We start from the raw sequence: 24575 nt of genomic DNA on the forward strand, positions 1-24575 counted from the left end.
CAGACCTACTTGAGGTGCTAGGTTGCCCCCCACCCGTTCCAGGTCCTCGCTGAGTTAGCCCAGTCACATGCTACTGGATGGGATTTCTCTGTTGCATTTGGCGCTGACTGCCTGCTTCTTTCTTTCTGAAACATTCTCTTCTCCTAGTTCCAAGACCCTTTCTCCTGCTTTTCTTCCACCTCCCAGACTCCCCAGTTCCTGAATTTTTCTTACTGTTGCTTTAAATGTTGGTAAAGGTGCAACATTCAGGAACCCCCATGTAACTTAGCCATGTTCGCAACTGCTGCATTTCCCAGTCTCCTGGCAAGAGGGCGCTCTAAGGTGATGAACCCAATCGTGCAAGGAAGAGGTCAACATTATTTTTCTTTCTTGTGACTTGTGGTATCCATAAAGCAATGTTCATCCTAAACTTCTGACATCTTTAAGGGCTCTAGAATATCAAGACGTGCAGCAACGTATGAATATGAAACCTGTGAGACAGAGGGAGATGCTCGGGTCACTGGGCAAGAGTTGAGGGGAGCTTTAACGAGATCAGAATGCTTTGGAAGGAAACAGGGTTGGAGTGGACCTTGAGAACCTTCACACTCAAGACTTGCCTTAAACGCCTGAGCCGGGGGAGTTGGTCTGCCCACCAGCCACTGCAGCTGCCAAAGAGAGTTAGGATAATAGCATGTGTAGCACGAGCCCGGGGGAGTGTTAAGCTTCCCTGTGTGAAGTATTTATGCACATGGTTTTGGATCTGAGAGAAAGGATGGCTTTCCTAGAGTTCTCTCCCATTCAGAGTAGTTGAAGAGGAGTGATGCCTGGCACAGCCTGATGCGATCGATATCTCAAGGTTTCTTTTCTCGCTCTGAGTCTTGACTACTTGATGAAGGTCTACTAAGTATGCTTTTACTGCATACACTATGGACATGCTGAGTGAACTATGACATTAAGTGCCCTCTAGGAAGCTACTTTAGGCTTTTAAAGATGACTGGCTACTGCATGAACTGCCCATTCTGAGGATCATGAAATCCCTTGTTGGCTTTTAGCTTCGAATGACTATTCATTGCAGGACACACCACACAATAAATGTTCGCTTAAAATGTGTGTATAATCCAGTTTGTTTTTCCACTTCCATTGTTATCCTACTGTGCTTGTCTCCTCTGAATAATTACCTTTTCTCCCTTTATTTGGGAAGACTTGCCATTGGAAAGAGAAAGCTGGAAACTCACCCTGAAAACAGTAGCCAATTTCTTGTCTTGAGTTACCCTTCAACTTGATTTGGAGTTCAACGGGGCATCTACTTTAAATTGTGAATAATGTTTCTGAAGTGGTTAAATTAAATTGAATTTTTTTGAGAAAACAATATATGGAATTTTGGATAATAATTTTGGACATAGATATTACTGACATCTCTCCAAGAGAACCCCAAAGAATAGGACCCTTCTCGGTTATTTTTCTGAACAATTTGAGAAATTAAGCAAAGGCATGGAAGATGGTGACCAAAATATTTTCTTTACCGCTGATAGAACCTGTTTCGGAAGTTATAGCTGTGTGTGAGAGCCAAATGCGCCTGCTGGCTGAACCCACAAGTTGGGAGATTGACCCAAGCAGCCCAGACAGCCTCCTAAGGTCCAAGGGAGCACTTGCTGGGGAGGGGCAGGATGCACAGCTGGGGAGGAGGTGCAGGGCCAAGCCAAGAACGCCCATTTAACCTTCCCAAACTCACCAGTCATGTGAACTACTCTACCTCCGGGGCAGGTGAGTAAAGGCGTGCTGGGAGGACAGGCCTTTCCCTAGAGAAAGGTCTCTATTCATGAAACCAGAAGTAAGGAGAGGTGCTCCCTGCTGACAGGTCAGTGTATCAGACCATCCATGGAAAGTATTTTAGGGTAACTACTTAGAGGATAGTTAGACTGTATAACCTCTACACTAGGAAAATGATTTAAAATACTTATTCCAAAAGAAGGCAAGAAAGGAGAGAGAAGAAAGAAAGTGTGGGACAAATAAAATGCACAAAATAGGACAGTGACTATAAATGCAGGAAGGAGAACAATTCATGTCCTCATACACTGTACAGTTCTGGTCATAAAGTGGGGGTGTGTGTGAATTAAGAGTTGAAAGCACCATTTCTGTCTTCAAGATTGAAAGAAAAACAATTAAACAACTTGTCAAAGGTCATCACCTAGAAAACCTGGAGTCATTAATCAAACCCAGTCTGTCTTGACTTCAGAGTTTCAGCTTACTAAGGTAACGGTAACGTCCCTCCAGTTTAATTTTGTCCGCATTAACTGTATCTTGTGCAACCACATCTTTACCATCTGGATGGATATGGATGCCGTCTCTCAGCCCATATAAACTGTATCTGACAAAATCTTTGTTATTGATACTTTAAAGCTTAATCTACAAAAGTCAAATGGCTGCAATTTAACCTTGATTGTGTTCTTAATTATTCAATCAATGTTTCCAGGACCATGACAGGTGGGAAAAAATACACACATCTTTATTCTTGTCTGGCTGTAGCTTCATCAGCCATTGGAACTGCTGGGAGTGGAACATCTCTCCACTTTTATCTAAGATGTTTGGTCCATTTTCTTTCTGCTACTTGGCATCCTTGTCTGCATACGTCGTCACTATGCAGAGCCCATAATAAGCACTTAGTAAATGTGTCATTATATTTGGAATTTGATTGTTAGCCTTCTTAATATTATATTCTTCCTTTTTAAAAAATAAATATATTTATTATTTTTGGCTGCGTTGGGTCTTCGTTGCTGTGCGTGGGCTTTCTCTAGTTGTGGCAAGCGGGGGCTACTCTTCGTTGCAGTGCGCGGGCTTCTCATTGCAGTGGCTTCTCTTGTTGCAGAGCACGGGCTCTAGGCATGCCGGCTTCAGTAGTTGTGGCTCGTGGGCTCAGTAGTTGTGGCTCACGGGCTCTAGAGTGCAGGCTCAGTAGTTGTGGCACACGGGCTTAGTTGCTCCGTGGCATGTGGGATCTTCCTGGACCAGGGCTCAAACCCGTGTTCCCTGCATTGGCAGGCGGATTCTTAACCACTGCGCCACCAAGGCAGTCCCTTACTATTGTATTCTTAAAGGATTCAGAAACCAGTGGAGAGGTGCTTGGGAGATTTGAACACCAAGGGTGGCAGTGAGCCAAAGCCATTTACTTTTCTAATAATTTCCTTTCTGCTTGTCTTTAAAGCTGGGTGTTTCAGGTTGTGTTTAAATCGTTCCTCTTCCCTTCAGCCCTCTTGGGATGAGGCACATTGCTGATCTTCCTTTGTCATCCATGTGATTGGAGAGTGAGATTGGGGTGTTCGGAGGTTGAGGCCCAGCGGGGATCTTTCTACTGCCTTGAACACTACCTTAAGGCCTGAGGGTCTGATAGCGCTTCATTTTACTTTCTTCTAGGTAAAACTCCTGTCACTCCTCTATTGATGGGTCACAGGTAACTGAAACTAGCTGAAAATCTGCCAAAGGCAGAAATGTAAAACAAAACTTTATGTGTTTTCTGTAACATTTTTTAATGGAAGAAATGTAAAAGGATCAACTTACCTTCTTGTGTTTTCTTAAAATTAATAAACTTTATTTATTTATTTTTTTTTTTTTTTTGCTGTACGCGGGCCTCTCACTGCTGTGGCCTCACCCGTTGTGGAGCACAGGCTCCGGACACACAGGCTCAGCGGCCACGGCTCGCGGGCCCAGCCGCTCCGCGGCATGTGGGATCTTCCGGGACAGGGGCACGAACCCGTGTCCCCTGCATCGGCAGGCGGACTCTCAACCACTGCGCCACCAGGGAAGCCCCAATAAACTTTATTTTTTATGAGCAGTTTTAGGTTTCCAGAAAAATTGTACAGAACGTACAGATAGTTCCCATACACTGGCCAACCCTTGCCTCAACACACACACACACACACACACACACACACACACACACACAGAGTTTCCCCTAGTTTAACATCTTGCACTAATGTGGTTCCTTTTTTACAATTGATGAACCAGTGTTGATACACTGATATTCTTAAGGTCCATAGTTTACAACAGGGTTCCCTCTTTGTGTTGTACATTCTATGAGTCTCGACCAATGCATAGTATTGCGTATCCACCGTGACGGTGTCTTACGGAATAGTTACCCGCCCTAAAGATCCCACGTGCTCCACTGATTCATCCTTCCTTTCCAGCCCCCAACCCCTGGCCCTTTCCAAACACATGGCCACATACATGATACATCCCATCTAAGACCCAGCTTGATAAGGTCACCCTGTTTCTTAAATTTCTGTATTTCATAGAATCTAAGATGTCATTGATTGTAAGGTGCATCCTTATTTTATATATCTCTAAGGAAAAGAAATTAAACTAGGCACCCCATGGGTAGTAAGATGCACTCGACTTCAGACATGTCAACGTGAGAACAGTATGCGTCTCAGAACTGGTAAAATGTTACCTAGAGCACAGGGCCTGCCCAAGTACAGCACTTTATTGAAACTACAACAAATATTCAAAAGACCTGCACCACAGGTCCTGTTTGGCCTCTCCTGGGGCGGCGGTGAGGGGGCTGGGGGATGGTAGGTGAAGAAGCGGGGATGGGAGGAAGTTGAGCGACAGTGCAAGGCCGGGCCCTCCCACTGACCCCAGTGGCCTGGGTCCTGGGGCCACACAAACCAGGGAGAAATCTCTACTCTCTTTGTGACCCTGGGCAAGTTACTAGAACTTTCTGAGCCTCAGTCTCTGCATCTGTATGCAGTAATACTAACCCTGCCACGTGACTCTGGGGTCAGATAAATGAGTTGCCATAGGTGACAGGCTCACTGCCTGCCCACAGTATGTGCTCAGTGGATACTGGTTCTCCCTTCCTCCCTGGATCCTTGACTCCCCCTCTCCCTTACTTTCACCTCCATCTCACTTATGTCCTTCCACGGTCCCCCCAGCAGTCATCCTGGGCTGGGTGACCCCACCCTCATTCTCGCTGCCTTGCAAGCGCTCTGGGTGCTGGAGACCTTGCATCAGCCTTGGGCTCGGCCCACATTCATTAGCCTTGGTAACGAGACGGGATGGGGATTACCTAGGACAGTTCACAGATAGCAGAGCCTCGTAATTCTTGGCCTTGGTGTTCCCAGGGCTGCCAAGCAGTTAGGGTTTAGTAACTGGTTGTTGTGCCCACTTACTGGCTTCACGACTCAATCAGGTACAGCTCAGACAAACCCCAGTACAATGATTTCCCGGGGACCTTTGAGAATTAGACTGAGATATAACTGAAGCACAGGTTTATTTGAAAATTGCTAAGGTTCTCAGAAACACGTGTTCTGCATATTCATGAGACCGCAGGACGACAGAAATGTGCCATCGGCTTCCGGGAATTCCAGGTCGCAGCCGCCAAATGCAGTGGTCCTGCTCCCCCAAATCTGTGTGACCTTGGGAAAGCCCTGTGGCTTCCATTTTGTCATTTGTCAAATGGGGAGTAAACACCTATGTCACCAGACGGCCGCTCTGGGTGTACGAGGTGGCGCTGGTGTGAGCCCCGTGGGGCTATGGATGGCTGTTCAATGCTGACCGTTAGTTTCCAGCTTGTTCCTAGAGCCCAGCAGTGCTTGTTGCCATGGTTACTGCTGGGTTGATAAGGACTCCGACTGCCAGATTCAGCAAATAAAAATTCAGGACTTCCGGTTCAATTAGGATTTCAGATAAACAACAAATAATTTTCATTGTGAGTTATGTTCCAGACATTGCACGGCTGATACATTAGTATATCTTTCACCAAGTATTGCAGGAGACATACTTATGCTAAAAAATAATTTGAAGTTTATCTGATATTCAAATTTCACTGGGCACTTTGCATTCTATCTGGCAACCTTTAATAGGGACAGAATATTACCTTACTGAAACACAAGAAGTTTCTCGGGAAATAACTGATGTTCGGATAGATCCAGAACCCTCCGGTGACCTCATTTATTACAAGTCAGGGAAGAGTAAACAATCTGCACATTACCCTCAATGATGAAAAGTTACTCTGGTAAAGAAGTTGGTCCTGTATTGGAAAAGGCCAAAGGGGCAAAGTCTCCATGGCCTCCTAGGCTGAGAGAAGGAAGCGAAGTCTCATGTGGAGAAAAAGTTTTTAAGAAACAATTCCAGCATAGTGTCTCTTTCACGCTTCTGGCCCTAAAATTTATTTTGTGAATTGTGTATATTTCAGCATCTCAATTTCTTTTTATCCTGTTAAAAAATCACAATATATGTATTTCTCTGAGTAATGAATCTGAATTATGAAAATAAGCCTCACTATATTTCGATGAGGGGAAGGTGAGAGAAGACATTAAATGGATGAAAATCTAGAGTAGGTATCTATCTTCAGTAGATTTTAAACTCTGCTTAAAGTGTTCCTAAGGAGATTAATCATTTCTTAATGTTGCTTTAAAAAAATTGTTTTTAATTGTTTAAATGGGTCCGAGGACTCTACCATCCTTAACTGATTCTTGACATGATTTGGATCCTTGTGAAGTTTCTCTTGGCTACAAGTCTTGCCATCACCAGCTGTAAAATGACAAATATTCGTGGATATCTGTGCCAGTCCTATTCTGCACTCTGTGGGCAGCATGACAACAAATTGGATGAGACAAAACCCTCCCCGAGGGATATATGGTCCATGTGGAAGGAGAACCAACCCAAAGCAAACAGCACTGAACATGTGAGAAAGAACATAAGATCCAAGGAAGGAAGGTGATTGCCCATCACTGCTGTTGGCTGTAGTTCTTATGCAGACATTGGTCAAATATTAGTCTCATTAAGTGTTCATAATAACTTTGTGAGTGATATTTTATTATTCCTTTTTTATAGATAAAACTGAAGGCCAGAGAGGTTAAGGAATGTGCCCATGTCATGGAGCTAGTCAGTGATGGAATGGGAATTCAGATCAGGTCTGTCTGACTTCAAAGTGCCATCGGCACAGTGTCCCTAAGGGGGGGATTTAGAAGAAAGACAAATTACTTCTAATGGAGGTTGGGGGGTGGTCACGAGAAACTCCATGGGCAAGATCTCGTTTGAGCTGAAGCTTGGAAGACAGATACGGTTTGGAAGTTCTATGGAAAAGAAGGGCCTTTCCGGACCAGAGAAGGGCTTGGCAAGAGGCCAAGGGTAGCTGCACAGAGTTCTATCTAGCTAGTTCCGGGAGCAGCATGTAGTTCAACTTGACCTTAGGTCAAGGTACATGGCAGAAAGAGGGTGCGCCAAGCAGTAGGGCCTGGTTAAGGAGCCTCACTTCCTGTGTGGATGGTGAGGACTCAGTGAGGGTGTGGACGGGGTTGAGCTGGCACTGGGCACAGACTGGACGACAGCAGCAGGTGACACTGGAGGCAGAGACCAGAGAGAAGGTCATCAAGGGGTGACGGAGACACGTGTGCAAATGGAAAAGGGATGATGCCCCTAGACACGGAGCAGGTGGACTGGTGGACTGACGGACGGGCGTAGTAGGCAGTGGGTGGCAGGGGACACTAGTGGTGTGAGCAGATGGCCTGTGAGTTTGCTATAAGTTAAAATTTTGGCAACATAACACCCTGGCTGTTTGTAGAGGAGCTCTAAGCCATAGTGGGGAAGGTGGACAGAGTCCCCCAAAGCTGCTTGTACCCTTAAGAGTACCACGTTCCAGAGTCTGAGCCCCAGATTTGTAGGCTAAGACATTTGCTCTACTATTATTTTAATCAGGTTCTGTTGAACTCATACTAAGCCATCCTATGAAACACTGAGGTATAAAAGTTAGAAGGCAGGTAATAATCTACTTCTCAGTGGAGAGAACGAGATGGAGTGAATGCTCCTATTTGCTGATCAACACACTTTTGCCCCGAGGGCTGATCTGCATGTGAGCTCGGGTCACATCCAGGAGATGGATGGGTAACTTTGCACTGGGTGGCTGTGCAGTGACCCCACCGGGGACTGGGTGTGCAATGTGAGAAGTGTGTCGGGCTGTCATTGCCCCTGGCAGGGAGGACAGCCTTTCCTCCTGAAGCACTAGTGTGCCCTCCGGTTGCTTTTTTTTCTTTCCACCACAGGCCCATTTCTTGAAATAAAGCTGCTGCCTGAGTCTTGGCCTGGAATCCATGTGTTCTCTTTAAGGTTCCTCTTGCATATCTCTGGTCTGTGCCTTGGTGTTTGTTTTTACAGTTTTACTTTGAGAGAACCATCTTACACATCATTTCCAGGTTCACGGGTGGAGTGTGTGTTTGCCCACACAGCTGGAGCACACACCCTGGCCTCAGAAGGGTAACCTGCATTCCATGACGTAGGGAAAGGCCTTCCATCTTCAAGTGGGACGTTCGGACCCGAGGCTTCACCAGGTTGTAACATCCTTGTGCACATGGGAAGGGAAACACCGCAGAATACGCCCACAGCCTTCATGCTTCTTGGCTTCTTGGCTTCAAGAGGTCTTTCTTTCCTTAAAACAACTTAGCAAGTAATCCTGGGTGGACCACTCTGACTGGGAGGGAGGTAGTAGAACTCTAAGCTTCCAGAAGCTTCTGGGAATTTGAATGACCCCACATTTCAGTCACAGCTCAAGAGTGTGAACAAGTCCTGAGGCCTATACCCGCCCTCGCTAAGTAGAAGGCACCAATGAGACCAGAAGGCAAGGACCCTGCAGAACTTGGGGTCTGGGGCCGCTTTCCAAAGGAGGGCATTTGATGTGTGTCTTGAGGGGCACTAGGATTTGGACCAGAGCAACAGGAGCGGTGTCGGTGTGTGAAGGGTGGAGGGAGGAGAGGGGTAGGGGTCCCTTGAGTGTCTGCTCTCAGCCAGATCCTTTGCAATGTGTTGAAAAATTCCCCCTTACCATGGATGTTGCTGATGTCAAGTCCCATAGGAGCCGGGCAGCTTACACGTGCTCCATCTCTCCCCTATGATGCTGAGACCTGGCAGAGAAAGCGCTAAGTACTGGCTCATTTGGCTAAGGTCAGAGACATCACCCAAAGGCAGTAACTGGGACAATGGAACAGTGCCAGCTTTCGAGAATTTCTTACCACTCCACATGGCGAGCAGAGGAGAGCAGAGAAGCGAATACCTTCACATTCTGGGGACTTTAGACCTTTTAACTGCTTAATAGAGTGGCATTGAAATGTAAGGCATCTTCAAGTTGTATTGTAGTCTTCATATCAGAAATTTCAAAAATGGAAATCCCCGTGTGGCCTTGGTCTGCATTTTACACATGGGTATATTCTTAGGGTTTCCGTCTTTGTCTCTCCCACGGTTGCCCCTAGAGACGTGGTGGCGAGTGGTTGAGGCACGACTTGGGGGAGAGCTGATCTTTCACAGTTGGCCCAGAGGATGCTTCCCAGAAGCCTCTGAAGTTTAGCATGAAGCTGCCGTGATTTAAGGTGTCTGGGGGCTGCCGTTGACCCTGGACTTACTCTTGTGAGTAAGAGGGAACTTGCCTCCTTTCCCTTTCTTTTTACGAAGCCTTTAAATAAATACATGTAAGAGTAAAGAGAATAGCAGAAGGATTCCCCATATTCACAGCACTTGGATTTAAATATTGTAAATACTTTGTTATACTGAATTCTTATTCATTGATCGATTGCTGAAAATTTATAAAGCGAATCCCAGATATCTTATGTCATGAATTACCACCCCAAATTATCATGAGGTGTGTTTTATAGAGAATAAGGACATCTTAAAAACAGCCACATTGTTATCACAACTGTCAAAGTTAGTAATTTTTTTTAGTATCATGTAATACTGGCTATATTCAGATTTCTCCAGTTGTGTCCAAACTTTTTTTTTTTTTAAACATTTGGAGTGTTAAGTTCAGATTTCAATGGGGTCCATACATTGCATTTGGTTGTTTCGTCTTTTAAGTCTTTCTTAGCTTAGAATGCCCCTGACCTGTAGAGTGTCCCACCTTCTGGGTATGTGTGGGTGCTCACTGGGGTGGAGTTTAATAACCTGGTCCTCCCTCCCTGGATGATAAACTAGGAGTCAGACATAAATGCTGGGTGGGTCCAGGTTCAGACTGGTCCACAAGAACAATCTGTGCACTGCTGCTTTACCTCATGGCGGGCAGTGTGCCCCGGACAGGAAAGACGGTGGGGAAGTGGATTTTAGAGAACAAAATCTGGGTGCTGATGGTGTTTGCTACTCCCAGGCTTCAGGTGCCTCTGGGCACGGTGACGCCGGATTTCTCGCCTTACCGAGGGCTGGACGGGGTGGGAGCCTGACCAGTAACTCTCACTGGTGACGAGTGAGTGGGAAGGTGTTGTGAGGAGGATGATTGGCCGGGTCTGGGAGAGAAATAGAAGTGGCCACAGAGAAGGGGCGTGGTGACAGGGAAGGAACGGTCAAAGGCTGGGTCAGAGCGGGGCCAGGGCCAGGGCCGGGCAGAAGCGGTCCCCGTACGCCTCCTCCGAGCCAGGATGCTGGCCCCGCACGAGGCTCACCCGTCCCAGCCCAAGCCCAGGTCCTCTGCCGCCTGCCCCTCCCTCCCAGCGCATCCCAACTCTCTCAGGAGCAGGTGCATCCCCAGCCGTTCAGTGCAAACATCTTAGAATCACCCTTCAACCTTCTCTTCTTCCACATTCAGCCCGACAGCCAGTCCTGTGCTCCCCCACCTTCAGCGTCACCCTGAACCTGACCCCTCTTCCACACGACGACCACCACCACCGAGCCCAGGTCCCCCCTCTCCTGGCTGATTGCGGCAGTCCGCTCCCTGTGGCCACCCTCCACCTGAGCCTGCTGACACCATTCTCTATGCAGCAGCCAAAGCCACCCTCTCAGTGGGTCCCCAGCTCTCAGCACTGGAAACACACCCATGAACAAAACAAGTCCCGTATCTGGGAAAGGCTCCCTTCTAGCAGGTCACATTAGATCACGGCAGCTTCATGCTACACTTCAGAGACTTCTGGGAGGCATCCTCTGGGCCACCTGTGAAAGATCAGCCCTCCCCCCAGACCCTATCCCCCAGCCCTTCCCCTTGCTGTTGCCCTCACAGCACTCATAGCCATCCAGCTACCACGTTATACATCTATGTGCTGTTTGCTTCTTTACTGCCTGTCTCCCCTGCTAGAGTGTGTTTGTTCACTGCCACGTCCAGGCCCCTGCACTGGGGCTGGGCATCTGGTAGACTCCGCCTCGATATTTTTTTTAATGTTTTTTTTATTGTGGTAAGAGTCACAATATAAAACACACTACATTCACCGTATTTAACTGTGCAGTTCAGTGGCACTAAGTACATTCACGTTGTTGTGCAACTTTCACCATCATCCATCTCCCCAGTTTTTCACCTTCCTAAACTGAACACTGTCCCCATTAAACACTAGCTCCCCATTCCCCCTCCCCACCGCCCCCCTACCCTCCAGCCCCTGGCATCTACCAACATACCGCCTCGATATTTGATTACTGGATGAACAAGGACACTGATGCTCGAGACTGGAAGATCAGATGGTACAGGTGTCAGGGCTCAGTGATTTCTGAGCTGCTTTCTTGGACGGGAATTTTGAGAAGCCAGAATATCGGGGCACCAGAGTGGGGGGTGGAGGTGGGGTTCTAGACCCTTCCTTTCCCTGTCCTCCCACCTCAGGGTTTTTTTTGTTGTTTTTTTTTTTGCGGTACACGGGCGTCTCACCGTTGTGGCCTCTCCCGTTGCGGAGCACAGGCTCCGGACACGCAGGCTCAGTGGCCATGGCTCACGGGCTCAGCCGCTCCACGGCATGTGGGATCTTCCCGGACTGGGACACGAACCTGTGTCCCCTGCATCGGCAGGCGGACTCTCAACCACTGCACCACCAGGGAAGCCACCTCAGGGTTTTGACTGAGGGTGGGAAGCAAAGGGCTTCAACCTGGCTTTTATAAACATCACTCAGGACAGTCGTACTTCTTGTTTTGCCTGGTCCTGAAAGTGAGACCCAGTAATTGGCAGCTGAGTGTTGGCTCCACTTAGTGGAAAAGCTGCTTTTCTGCTCCTAACGTTACCATTTCCTGTGCATATTGTAAACGCCTGTAGCATTTATACCGGCTGCTCTCAGTCCAATTCTATCTCAGCGCCAGTTACCCGGTTCCTGTCTCCTTCACTGCAGGATGTAAGTCGGGATAGGAGCAGCACTTCATCCCCTTCCAGGCAAGTGTTTTCACGGCCCCTCATCACCCTGACCTGCCATCTCAAGGCTCAGAGAGAAAGGTTACAACGTGGTAGCATTAGCTCGTTAAGACTTGAGCTCCAAGAACATAGCAAGCAGGTCAAGTCCGTTCCCTCCGTGCCCTGCCAAGGGCAAAGCTTGCATAGAAACAGGCACTTCCGCGGGGCTGGAAGGACGTGTTGGAGATGCTGCAGGGTCCAGGGGAGTTGGCTTCTTGCGTTGCCAGCTTGTAGCAGATCCGTCTCTATCAGAGAGGTCCGGCAGGGCTTCCCAAACTTTCCTTCATTCTAAGGAGCCTTTTTAGATGTTGTTTTTCTAATCATCCTATGAAATGTTAATAGCCCTATAGATACACTGTGCATCTGTTTATAGGCTTCTTGCCTCAGCATCATTCAATGACCTGGGCACCTAAGTGGGAAAAGCAGATGCTTGGGTGACTGGGATGTGGTTTGAAATGTTGCAAGTACAACTGGGTCCCTAGTTTAGTGTCATGGAAAGAAAGTACTGAAATCTGGTTGTGGCCAAAAGGTATACGCTGGGAAATTAACTAGAAATAATTCAAAACAAAATACAAGTAAGTGCCCAACTGTGTGGAGCACAGATAGAGGCAGGAAGTTAGGAAGACCTGTGTCTGGGTGGCCTGGGACCTGCGGTTTTGTGGAAGTATGGTCATGTGTTGAGCCTGGAAGGATGGGTAAGGCGAGGTAGGGAAAACAGACATGAGGAAAAGAGAGGAAGTGATGAGCATGGTCCACGGGGTATAGCTAGGCAGGGAGGAACTGACTTCACCCGCGTTTGGAGCCGGTTATGGGGATGTGAGTCTGGTGGTAAGGCTGGGAGGCTCCACAATAGACCTGGTAGGCAGACGGGGACCAGTCGGCAGCTGGTCTCGCATCAGAAGCCCCGGATTCTGTATCGAGCGCCGTAGTGTGAAAGTGCGTTTGTTTATTGAACTCCATCCTCTTTTCAGGGTCTCCGTGGGCTCCCTCGGGGCTGGCGAGGTCAGAGCTGGCCTCCAACCTCCCTGTTGACTCAGCTCCCACTAACTGTTAAGTTCATCTTTTTATCTCCACTTTTGAACATGGCCCAGAGAGTGCAGAAACCAAGGCCAGGGCAGGGCATGTTCCTCCCCGGGGGTGTAGGAGGGGGCGGTCTCACGTCAAACCCCAGAAACTTCTTCGATTTTGCATTTTGGAAGCTTTTGAGGTAGAGAGGTTTCATGTTTAACCTAAGTTATTATCAGCTAAATTATAAAAAAACCTATTATGAGTACATAATTATATATACTTAGTTTATAGATTACATATAATTACACATGTGATTATGTAATTATTAAAGTTAGATAAAGTTGATTATAAAAATACCATTTTCCTTGGTCACATGTCCCCCGCATCTCCAACGCGGGGGATTCTGGCTGTTTGAACAGTGAACTCTGATCAACAGTCTGGATTTCGAGGCCTTTTCTGCAGGAACTTTGCCACCTTGTGTTATTAGAATTCTTGGCACTTCTTCCAGAAAGGGCTGGAGAGAGGAGAGAAATGTCATTTGTGGCAGGTGCGAGCAGGAAGCTGGGGGAGAGGTGTGGTGGAGAAGGAGGGAGCCCTCCCCCGTCCACCCACGTGGGCTGCAGAAGGATTCGGCTGTGGGTTTGGAGGATCGTTGGCTTTCCAGGGCGCATGTCGACCCCTGGGATCCAGCACAGAAGGAGCCGGGTCTCACAGCTGCTCAGCATCTGGACTGCAGTGAAAGGAGACGCATCAGAGCTGAGGACAGGGAGGTCTGGGGGTGACGGCAGCGCCGCCCAGAAGTCGGCACTCGCCCGTGTGCTGCTCGTTCTTTCCTGGCTGTTCTCTCGGTCCCTTCATTATTTCTTCTGTCGTTATTGCTATATTATTATCCTTGGTGGTCATAGTACTGAGGAGAAGAAAAGCACTGGTTCCAGGGCGGGCAAGCGTTACATGCTTTAATCACTTTAGCGTATTTAACCTTCCCAGCAGCCTTTGATTTGGGCATCTTCCTCTCACAGAGAAGAGCTGCCCAAGGTCAAAGGTGTGACCCTTGTACTCTGAACATGCTCTGATCTCATCCCTCCCTAAATGCTCTTTCTCTCCCCTCTGCCATATAATCATGGCTTTTGGTGTCCTCGCGGACCCTCTAAATCCCCCTGTCTGGGTGTAGGGCCCAGCACTCCCACCTCCTAGCAGTGGGAGCTGGACCGTCTCCCTGGCCTCAGTGTTTCCATGCCGTCAGCTGTGAAATGGGGACAGTGATGTGTGAGCTGACTCAGCGAATGTTAGTTGTTACCGTTTCCTCCTTCTTTACCAGTATGAACCAGGAGCCTCTCCCCTCTCCTCCGCTTTCCCTTTTGTCCATCTACTTCTTTTTTCCTATCTGTAATCCAGCTGCACAGAGCAATAGCAAATAGAACAAAAACAAATCCGTCCTTCAGACCGTGTGCCCTTACAGCCCCCTGGGTTTGGTCCCTCCATCAGCCCCTGAAATTGGGGGCAGCAGATTGGGGTTTTACGGCGACTTCCTGTGCTCCACACCCCTCCCTGGCCATGACCTCGCTGGCCCCACCTGTCTCCAAGTGGAGTTTGCCAGGCGTGGCCCCAGATCGCAGGGTCCAGAGGTGGCTGAGCTTTGGGAAGACGCCTGTGCTGGGCTCCCGCCAGCGCCTGCGGCCACCCTGCCCTTGGGGAGTAGCAAAAATAAAGACTGCAAAATCTAGCAAGCTGAGCATCTTTAAATGGGACAAGAGGCTTCAAGATTGCTGCGTTATACGGAAGAAACCTTGGCTGCAGATCTCGTCTGTAACGAGTGTTTGACAGCCATCGGGCCCCTGCTGGCTCAGCCCACACCTCTGGCGAGAATGGGGTGAGCAGGGTGTCCCCTCCCTCCTGCGAGGCCCAGGGATTAATGGACAGGTTGAGATCGCGGTGGGCGGAAGGACCGTTTTGATATGAGGTGTCAGCTCCTGTCAGGGCCTCGGGATGCGACCCTGGGGCCCAGAGGTCCTCCCTCTTGAACTAGGATTTCACGTCTGTGTGCGGCAGCCCCTCCCTTTCCCTCCTGTATCCCCTGCCTCTGCTCTAGCTTCTGCTTTGAACAAATACTGACATTTCCATTTAGAGCTTTTTGGAAGGCAATTTAGAAATATACGTAAAATTTTAAAGTATGCATACTCTTCAATCCATAATTCTACTTTTTGGTATCCCTATATTGGAGAAATACTTTCACAATTTTTTTTTAAACATGCGTTTTCAAGGATGTTTACCACAGTATTTGTAACAATAAAAAACAAGGGGAAGAAGTGCTAATCGATGGCAGAATGGCTGAATAAATCATAGTAAAACTGTAGCAGGAACGGCCGCGCAGCTAGTTACCCCTCATGAAATTGCCTTTCTGGCTCTTTTTGACCTAGAAAATGGCAATTTCGTAGAATGAGAGATATCCCTGTGCCTCTATTTCTTCATCTTTAAAATGGGGACAATCATCGTGCCTCTCACAGGGTTAATGTGAGGATTTAATGCAATACCGTGTGGCCTTGGCTGTGACCCATGGCCAGAGCCCGAAAAATATTTGCTGATACTTCTGTGTATCTGTATTAACATGGAGAGAGCCCAAAATACACCATTTGGAGAAAATAGCTATATGTATATGCTTTCAAATATCGATGAAGTATGAACCCATTCATGGGGGGAAAACGTGTGTGTGTGTGTGTGTGTGTAAACTCTGAAGAACAGGACGAGGAGGCCACTCTCCAAGCTGTTCCTAATGGCTAACCCTGGAGAAGGGAGCTGGGATTGGGGGAGGGGGGGCATGGGCAGGGGACGTGCCCCCCAGAGCTCACCCAGAGGAGTGGAGCTGCTGGCAGACGCACACACCTGTAAAGGGTGCGGCCCTTTTTCATGTGTGGGGCTGTTTGGCCAGCCCGGGAGGGCTCTTGTCTCTGCAGCTCCTGCTGGACCTAGAAGTCCCAGGGAGAGTCATCAGGAACGGATGATGGATGTAAATGGATGGATGATCAAGAGGTCAGGACCCCCAAGCTGTACCTGCAGCCCTGTGAGGACAGACCGGAACCTCTGTGGGTTCCTACTGCACCTGGCGTGGATGATGTGGGTGACCTGGGTGGCCTGGGGTCCCGCAGCAGCCGGGCCCTCCCAGGAGCAGACACAGCCAGGCCCAGGAGTCAGAGGGGCTGGAGGGGCTGGAGCTGATGCAGGTCTAGCTTCTGTTTCACACCGAGGAGGTGAATCAGCACGTCAGCTGCGACGCGTGTGACCTGAAAAGCCCGTCAAACCTCCCAAGACTGTCCCTTGTGGTCCCTTAGCTGGAAACAAACAAGAAAGAGGATTCTGATGGGCACGCTGCAGGGCCATCAAGGAGAATTACACCATTTCCTCTAAATACTTCTGGATTAATTGAACTGTTTTACATTGTGACTATAGATGTAAATACTTCTTGTGAATTAAAAAAAAAATAGAAACACTTGGTGAAAAAAAAGGGGGAAAAAAGGAAACAAAACTCTTTTATCCAGTGAGATTCAGTGTTCAGTTGTGTAGCTAACAGCCTGTTGAGATGAGGGAGAAATCAGGCCTCTCCGCACTGTCACCACCTGGTCCCGCTGCCGTCACCTCTCACTGGGCTGCTGCAGTCACTCCCTGACGGGCCTCCCTGCTTCTGATCTGTTCCCACTTCAGCCAGAGTGATCATTTCAAAATGCAAATTAGGTGCTGCTGTGGCTTCTTTAAAAATGCTCCAGTGACTTCTCATTGCCTTTATTGTAAAATCGTAAATCATAACTGCTTACTCTGGTGCTGAAGTCGCTGTAACACTCTGTCTCTCTTTCTCTCTCTCTCTCTCCCCCTCCCCTGGTCACAGAGCCAGGACTGCTACAGAATTACAGTGTGTATAATAGTAGTAAGAAGCTTACTGATCCCCTACTATGTGCAACATCATGCCAGGTGCCTTGACTACATGATCTGATTTAATACCCACAGCATCTCTAGAAGCTTTTCCTATCTTTTTTTTTTTTTTTTTTTTTGCGGTACGCAGGCCTCTCACCGTTGCGGCCCCTCCCGTTGCGGAGCACAGGCTCCGGACACGCAGGCTCAGCGGCCATGGCTCACGGGCCCAGCCGCTCCGCGGCATGTGGGATCTTCCCGGACCGGGACACGAACCCATGTCCCCTGCGTCGGCAGGCGGACTCTCAACCACTGCGCCACCAGGGAAGCCCTGCTTTTCCTATCTTTATTCACAGACAAGGATGCTGACATTTAGGGGACATTGAGAAACAGACCAGAAGTCTTACAGCCATCGCGTGGCATCCGCAGGACCGGAGCCTGGCTGGGTCTGGCCCCAAATCCATGAGCATCATATTCAGCTGCCGCCCATCCTGTGAAGAGCCTCTGCTCTCCTGGTCATACCACCTCCTGAGGGCGCGACCGCCTTCCCTCGGGGCTGCAGGCTCCAGGAGGGTGGGAGCCCGGGAGCAGCTGTGGGTTTGCTACCACACCTCCAGCCCCTCACATCCTGCTTGCACACATCGGGTCACCAAACAGTGTTTGTTGGAAGCGTAGATGCGCCGGCACGGTGCTGGGTTCCGGAGTGAGGGCGGGGGTCAGGGTGAACCAAGCAAGGTGGTCTGTGCCTGGCGGGGCCTGTGGTCAGTAAGGGCCGGGTGTCATCTCACTGTGACACAAGCTGTGATAAGTGCCACGAGGGGCGCTGGGGAAAGTGGAAGGGGGGCCCGGCCTGCCCTGGGCAGGGAGCCGCGGGGCACAGAGAGGCATTCAGGAGGTGTTTGCAGGATGAGTCACAGGGAACACCAGTTCAGCCTGATCTCGCTGCTTCCACGCGGCTCTGCTTAGGGCTTCTCTGGGCTCCGTGACCAGTAATGGGATGGGTGGGTACTGCCCACCCATCTCTTGGAACAAATCAGTGCAGCAGTAGAAGCATCTTTCTACACGGTGGGAACTGTCCCGCCGGCCAGGCTGCCCTGCGCCCCTCCCCTCCCTGATGGCCACCTCTAGGTCCTACCAGTGTCGCTGCCCTGGGACAGCTGCCTGGGGGCTCAGCGTTTTCTCAACTCCTAGGAATAGGCGGACTCTTCAGTGTCAAGTCAGGGGTGTGTTTTGGTTTGGTTCTGATGACACTGGTAGATGCTGAAGCCTGGGTTTGGTGGGAGCTTGGCATGTACTTTGCACAGAGTGCCTGTTACGTGTCATGCCCGTTGCTTCTCACAAAAGCCAATGAGGCCACCCCTCCAAAGATTAGGAGGCTGCGGTTCATCTGTCCAAAGCCCCACAGTGCTTGTGCTTAGAAACTAGACTGTAGTGCCTTCTAGAGAGTTCTGGCTCCAGTACCTAGGCACCAGTCTCCAGCCTCAAAGAGAGAGGTTTCCAAGGACAGCCGCCCAAGCCTTTCACACACGAGACTTGGCTGGAGTCGAGACCACACCTGCTGGTCTGTGTGTGTATGTGTGGGGGCGGGTGATGAATGAGTCCTCTGCCTAACATGCACCCCTCTAAGTGGTGATAAAAAGGGGCGTGTCCTTCGCAGAGGGCTCACCCACCTATCCACCCATCTGCTGAACAGGCGTAGCTCTAAAATTCCATTTCCAAGTCACTCTATAGCTGTAGTTCTAATCACCAAGGTTCGGCTGTTCTTCTGGACAATTTCTACCATAAAGGCTTGTCCTGAGGCCACTGGGTTGGGTATTGGTGACCTAGATTAGAGGTATCACTGAAGAATAAAGGCAAGTTGGTCACTGTTGCCCAAAAAATGACTTTCCTATTTCACAAGCTCCTACAAGAGTGTTTTAATAGTTGCGTTGAGGCCCGCAAGGTAATGGACCTAATTTATCCTTGCCCTCCAGGTGCTGGTGTTTCACCACAGGGCTCCATGATTCCTGGGGCACTCCAGTGTCGTAAATGGGAGAGAAAAAATGGGTATTTAGTGTTCCTTGATGGTGTTTATAAGTATCCCAGTTAGTCATTTCCAAGGATGTTACGAATTCTGTACATCACCTCACACTGCCTTTCAGGGCTCTGAAAACACAAGGGCGTGGATTCTTGATGGATTCAGGCTTTCTGATTTATTTTTTCCCAAGGTACTTAATCAGGGAATGCGAGTCGTTTGCCTTCTCGAAGCTTCCTCTCCTCCCCTGGAGACTTGTGGAGTTTTCTCGATCTTTTTTTCCTTCTGCGTCGAAACGCTTTCAAGAACTGGGGTCTGGGCTGAAACGATCCAGAACCTGACCCCTCAACGTTACTTTCTGTTCCAGCCAGGGCGGCAGAGCCTTGCTGCCACCTGGCCCAGCAGACCAGACCGCTGGTCACAGAGGGTGCGTGAAATAAAGGTCCGTCTGTTGTGGTGGTTTGTTCCAGAGCTGGTGATGCTGCTGGAATGGTGGTCGGGCACGGAGTGCATCATCCACACGGACCCCCGGGCCTACCCCAAGTACGGGAAGGAAAACGCCATCGTTGTTCTGAACCACAAGTTTGAGATCGACTTTCTCTGCGGTTGGAGCCTGGCCGAGCGCTTCGGGGTCTTAGGGGTAAGTCGGACGTGCATTTCCCATCTCACACGTCTCTCTCCTTCAGCCCTGTAAGTTGTCTTTTCGCTCTTGGTCGTTCAGAATTTGCAGCAGCATTAACAGACTTGTTGAAATGTTCTTTCTTTCTTTTTGCGGTACGCGGGCCTCTCACTGTTGTGGCCTCTCCCGTTGCGGAGCACAGGCTCCGGACGCGCAGGCTCAGCGGCCATGGCTCACGGGCCCAGCCGCTCCGCGGCATGTGGGATCTTCCCGGACCGGGACACGAACCCGTGTCCCCTGCATCGGCAGGCGGACTCTCAACCACTGAGCCACCAGGGAAGCCCCTGTTGAAATGTTCTTAACCAACTGCTTTTCCTTCTTGCTCAGAATCAAGATGAACATCTGCTTGTGAGTAAAGATCATGTTTATTCAGCAGTTATGACGCACTGGGCATTTGACGTACGATCAATGTATTTAATCCTTACAGAAACATTTGGGAGTCAGGAACCGACACCTGCCCTTCTTTAAAAGCTGCGGGGCCACACAGCTGTCACGCAGATTTGCACTTGAACTTGTCCAGCTTCGTAGTCTTAATCTCTATGTTCTGCTCCCTCCCTGGCTGATGGGCAGAATTCACCTCTGAATGTTCATCCTCATGGACGTGAGAAGCTGAGTGCCTAGGCGACAGCGTTGACCTGCAGAATTCAGAATAAATACAAAATCCTGTTTTTCTCCAACTAGTTTGGCTTCTTGCATACCTTTGGGACTGGGCCTCCCCAGTTGACTTCTGTCGTGGTTAACACATTGAGCTGTGATGGTTGAGCCTGGAGCAAGTACCGGAGTCCTCGGGCTCAGGTATCCCGACAGGAATCACGGCGTGGACCAGCCCGGGGCTGGGAAAGTCAGAGACCACTCGCACCGGAACTTGGGGATCCTGTGTTGCCCCCGGGAACAATCCCCCGCAGGCAGACGGGGCCCGTGCATGTCGCACTTGCTTTTGGTGGCCCATATAGACAGAATCATAGTGTGTAGAAGGCAGGAGTTTGAAGACCAGGCAGAGTAGATGTGACAAGAGTCCTGGGTCAGATTCCCTGGGGATGGTCTCAGTGTGTCCAGTCCCGGACGTGCCTGGGAGTCCCAGAGTTGGCAACGAACTTTGGGTCCTGCTGGCCTCTGCCTGTTGGGCAGAGCCTTGGCTAAGAGAGACTAAATAGCCTTGGGACACATTTTGTATTTGCTTTTTTAAACTTTTTTTTAAAATTTATTTATTCATTTATTTATTTTGGCTGCATTGGGTCTTCGTTGCTGCGCGCGGGCTTTCTCTAGTTGTGGCGAGCGGGGGCTCCTCTTCGTTGCGGTGCGCGGGCTTCTCATTGAGATGGCTTCTCTTGTTGCGGAGCATGGGCTCCAGGCGTGCGGGCTTCCTCATTTGTGGCGCATGGGCTCAGTAGTTGTGGCTCACAGGCTCTAGAGCGCAGTCTCAGTAGCTGTGGCGCACAGGCCCAGTTGCTCGTGGCATGTGGTATCCTCCCAGACCAGGGGATCCTCGAACCCGTGTCCCCTGCACTGGCAGGTGGATTCTCAATCACTGCGCCACCAGGGAAGTCCTAAACATTTTTTTAAAATTTGGGGCCAAAGGTGAGAGAAGGAAATATGCTTAGAAACAGGTTCCAATAATGTCTTTGGGACAAATGATGGTCGTTGTACAGTTAAACTGTCAAAAGGCAACTAAGATCATTAGCAGTTTTTCAAGAGATGGAAACAGTGTGTTAAATCACTGTTGCTACCTTAAGACTTCTAGAAAACTGGAATGCCTGGGGGTGAGTGCACTGAAAACTGGAATGCCTGGGGGTGAGTGCACTAAAAGGATTTCTAGGAATGGACAGGCTGCCCTGCCAACAGTTTTCTCCTTTGCTTTCCTATTTTTTCTTCCAGTACTGACGTGATGTCTGTGCAGGCACACGTGTGTGTGTGTGTGTGTGTGTGTGTGTGTGTGTGTGTGTGTTCGTGTTCAAACATATTTTCAGGAACAAAACCAGAAATTCTATCATCTACCTTTCTCTGTTGTAGAGGCCTCGGACAGAGATCTTAGCTACAGTTCTGTGGCTTTATTGTCTCTGAGAGGAGAGAAAAATGTCATAATCCGAACCCCATCACGGATACTGATGATTGACGATCGGATCCTTCTTCCCTTAGAGGAGAAAGGGGACGGGGTGTCTTTGCATCCTGACCAGGACTAGTGCTGATGTTGCCTACGAGCTAGGCTTCCTGGAACACTGGTCTTCAAGCGTAGTCTGGGGGCAGCTGCTGATTCTCTGGGCTTCGCAGGCAACTCGGGTACGTTCATGCTCAGGATGTGAAACGTGTAATTTGGGGCAACAGAAGGTGTGTTGGACTCAGAGGCACTTTCCAGTGGCCGAGGCCCCCCTGGTGGCTTTGTGACCACGGGCTTCTTCTATGCGCGTCTTTCACCTTATTTGTGCTATTTTCAATCTCTATGGTATCGTTATTGTTTACTTTTTATAGATAAAAGGCCAGAGCCTCAGTTTGGGTAAAGAATTTGCCCCAGGATAGGAACTAGTGACTCTGATTTCCGAGTTGCTGCTCTTTCCTCCGGGAGGGTGTTGAGAGGAAAAGCTGGGAGAGTGCCTTGTGTCAGAGAATGACCAGGGCGAGGGCTGGAGGGACCGAGCTTCCAGTCCTGCCACCCCCCCCACCCCCTAGTCTGTGCAGGGCTCGTTCTGAGGAAGGAAAGCCCTCAGTACCACCATGGGGTCAGGGATGGAGCAGCAAGGACGCAGGGGCACGAACAGGGATGATGCTCGGGGAAACTCACAGACGCCCAGAGGCAGCCCCCAGGCGCTGCACGGTAAAGAGGGTGGGCCCCACGCGGTGCTCAGAGGAGAAGGAACATGTGGAGAGAGGACCTGGGACTGGAGGGGGGACCTTGGACAGGACAGGAGACCCGGGACTGAGAGGGGGAGGCTTTCGTGGGGTGATGAGTGTCAGCACCCTTTAGCATTTTACAGGCAGAGGCTCTGAAATCCCAATCGCTTTACGGCTCGGCACACAGTGTGCAGGGCATGAAAGTTCTTAAGCAGAATGCCCACCCGCCAACGGCACAGGGGCTGCTCATCTCCAGCCTTGACTTCCTCGATGAGAACCGTAGCTATTGGGTTTCATTTCTTCCTCTTAAAAACCAAACAACTAATGTCGTGTGCAAGGGCACGAGCCTTGCCTCTTGGTCTGGAGTTTTAGGAGCTCCACCCAGCGGGGGGTGGGCAGGTCTCACAACCTTAGGACGACACCACTCCCCTTCTCACTGGAGCCTGGGTAGCCCTGCTCAGGGTGCCGCCAGATTGTCTGGCCCCCAAGTTCCCTCCAGCAGTGGAGGGACAGTGGGGCGGGGCAGCAGGTGAGCACTGAGCTCCCTACCCCCCAGCACTGGGGAAGCAGCCGGTGCTGGGGCCGTGGCCGTCTGTGCAGGTTCTGATGCAGCCGTGAGCTGGCAGAGGCACTGGGAGGGAAGGGAGACGGCGTCGTGACCTCGCGGGGTTGAGCCAGCTCAGGCGGAAGCTCCAAACTGTGTTCTCACGGGGGGATGTCTTCCCTACGTGGCAGGGCATGATTTACCACCCACGTGTGTCTCCTGGAGCACCTGAGGTTTACCTGGAGGGCGTGAGGCCAGGGGAGCTGCCTGACCCCTTCCTGAAGCGGCCCATCCATTCCTACTACCCTGAAAGGAACCAAGGAGCATCTTGTTATATGAATTGTTTAGCAGTGCTTTTGTCTTAATTGACCTTCAAAAAAAACTCACCTGATTCATCTCTTTTGTTTATTTATTTACTTACTTCGTTACTTATTTATTTATTATTTTTGGCTGCGTTGGGTCTTCGTTGCTGCGCATGGGCTTTCTCTAGTTGCGGTGAGCGGGGACTACTCTTCATTGTGGTGCGCGGGCTTCTCATCGCGGTGGCTTCTCTTGTTGCAGAGCACAGGCTCTAGGCACGCGGACTCAGTAGTTGTAGCACGTGGGCTCAATAGTTGTGGCTCGCGGGCTCTAGAGTGCAGGCTCAGTTGTGGCACGCGGGCTCAGTATTTGTGGCTCGCGGGCTCTAGAGCGCAGGCTCAGTAGTTGTGGCACACGGGCTCAGTAGTTGTGGCGCACGGGCTTAGTTGCTCTTCAGCATGTGGGATCTTCCCGGACCAGGGCTCGAACCCATGTACCCTGCGTTGGCAGGCAGATTCTTAACCACTGCGCCACCAGGGAAGCCCCGATCTCTTTTTTTCAAGTAACACATGATGTTGAGATCCTTCTGGAGTCTGAGGAGTTTGCTTTTTAGAGAAGAAGAGTTATAAAGAAGGTTCCTGAGGGGGCATTTTTCATCTTAACATGTAACAACCCAAGAGGAGGTGAGTTGAAATTGAAGCAAGTGAAATTTGCAGAAATCCTTGAGAGGAGGGTTATTAAATGTGAAATTGGATTTGCAGAGAAAGTGATGGGATTCTTTTAAAAAGAAAAAGGGGGGAGGGTTTTTAGTCTTTTCTAAGCTTTTACCCTGTGTGGTCATTCTGGTGGCCTGTCCGCCAGGCTCTGGTTCCCTCGGAGCTGGCCTTGCCTGGCATGGGCCAGGCACCAAAGGCTCTGGTTGTGGTCTTTAAGGGATTCACTGAGTCATTCCTCCTTGGTGTGAGTGTGACCAGTGGACAGGCCAAGGCACGCAATGCAAAGGGTCACGGCTTCCGAAGCTTCGAGGCTGTTTACTTTTCTCTCTGCCCCAGTGAACTACACACGTCCTCCTGCTCAGTGGCATGAAAGGTTACCTAAGATCACGTTTGTTGGGTCTTTGAGCAGTGCCAGGGCCTGGTAAGCACTCCGTAACAGCAGCTGTTCTTGTCCATTTTTATCTGCTGGGTACGTGTGGCTTGGCAGTTACCCCAGAGGC

At 49.8% G+C, this 24575-nt stretch overlaps 1 protein-coding gene across 3 annotated transcripts in view; it reads left to right on the forward strand.

Moving 5' to 3' along the window:
* Positions 1 to 24575, forward strand: part of AGPAT4 (1-acylglycerol-3-phosphate O-acyltransferase 4) — a 120343-nt gene that overhangs the window by 67426 nt on the left and 28342 nt on the right. For all 3 annotated transcript variants that reach the window (XR_009534028.1, XM_060115433.1, XM_060115432.1), the window contains exon 3: positions 19481 to 19650. Coding sequence is in view for 2 of the 3 variants with exons in the window: in XM_060115433.1 (XP_059971416.1) it covers positions 19481 to 19650 (170 nt within the window). In the remaining variant the exon portion in view is untranslated. The remainder of the gene's footprint in view (positions 1 to 19480; positions 19651 to 24575) is intronic.

The sequence above is a fragment of the Mesoplodon densirostris genome, chromosome 12 (assembly GCF_025265405.1).
Source record: "Mesoplodon densirostris isolate mMesDen1 chromosome 12, mMesDen1 primary haplotype, whole genome shotgun sequence".
Taxonomy (NCBI): Eukaryota; Metazoa; Chordata; class Mammalia; order Artiodactyla; family Ziphiidae; genus Mesoplodon; species Mesoplodon densirostris.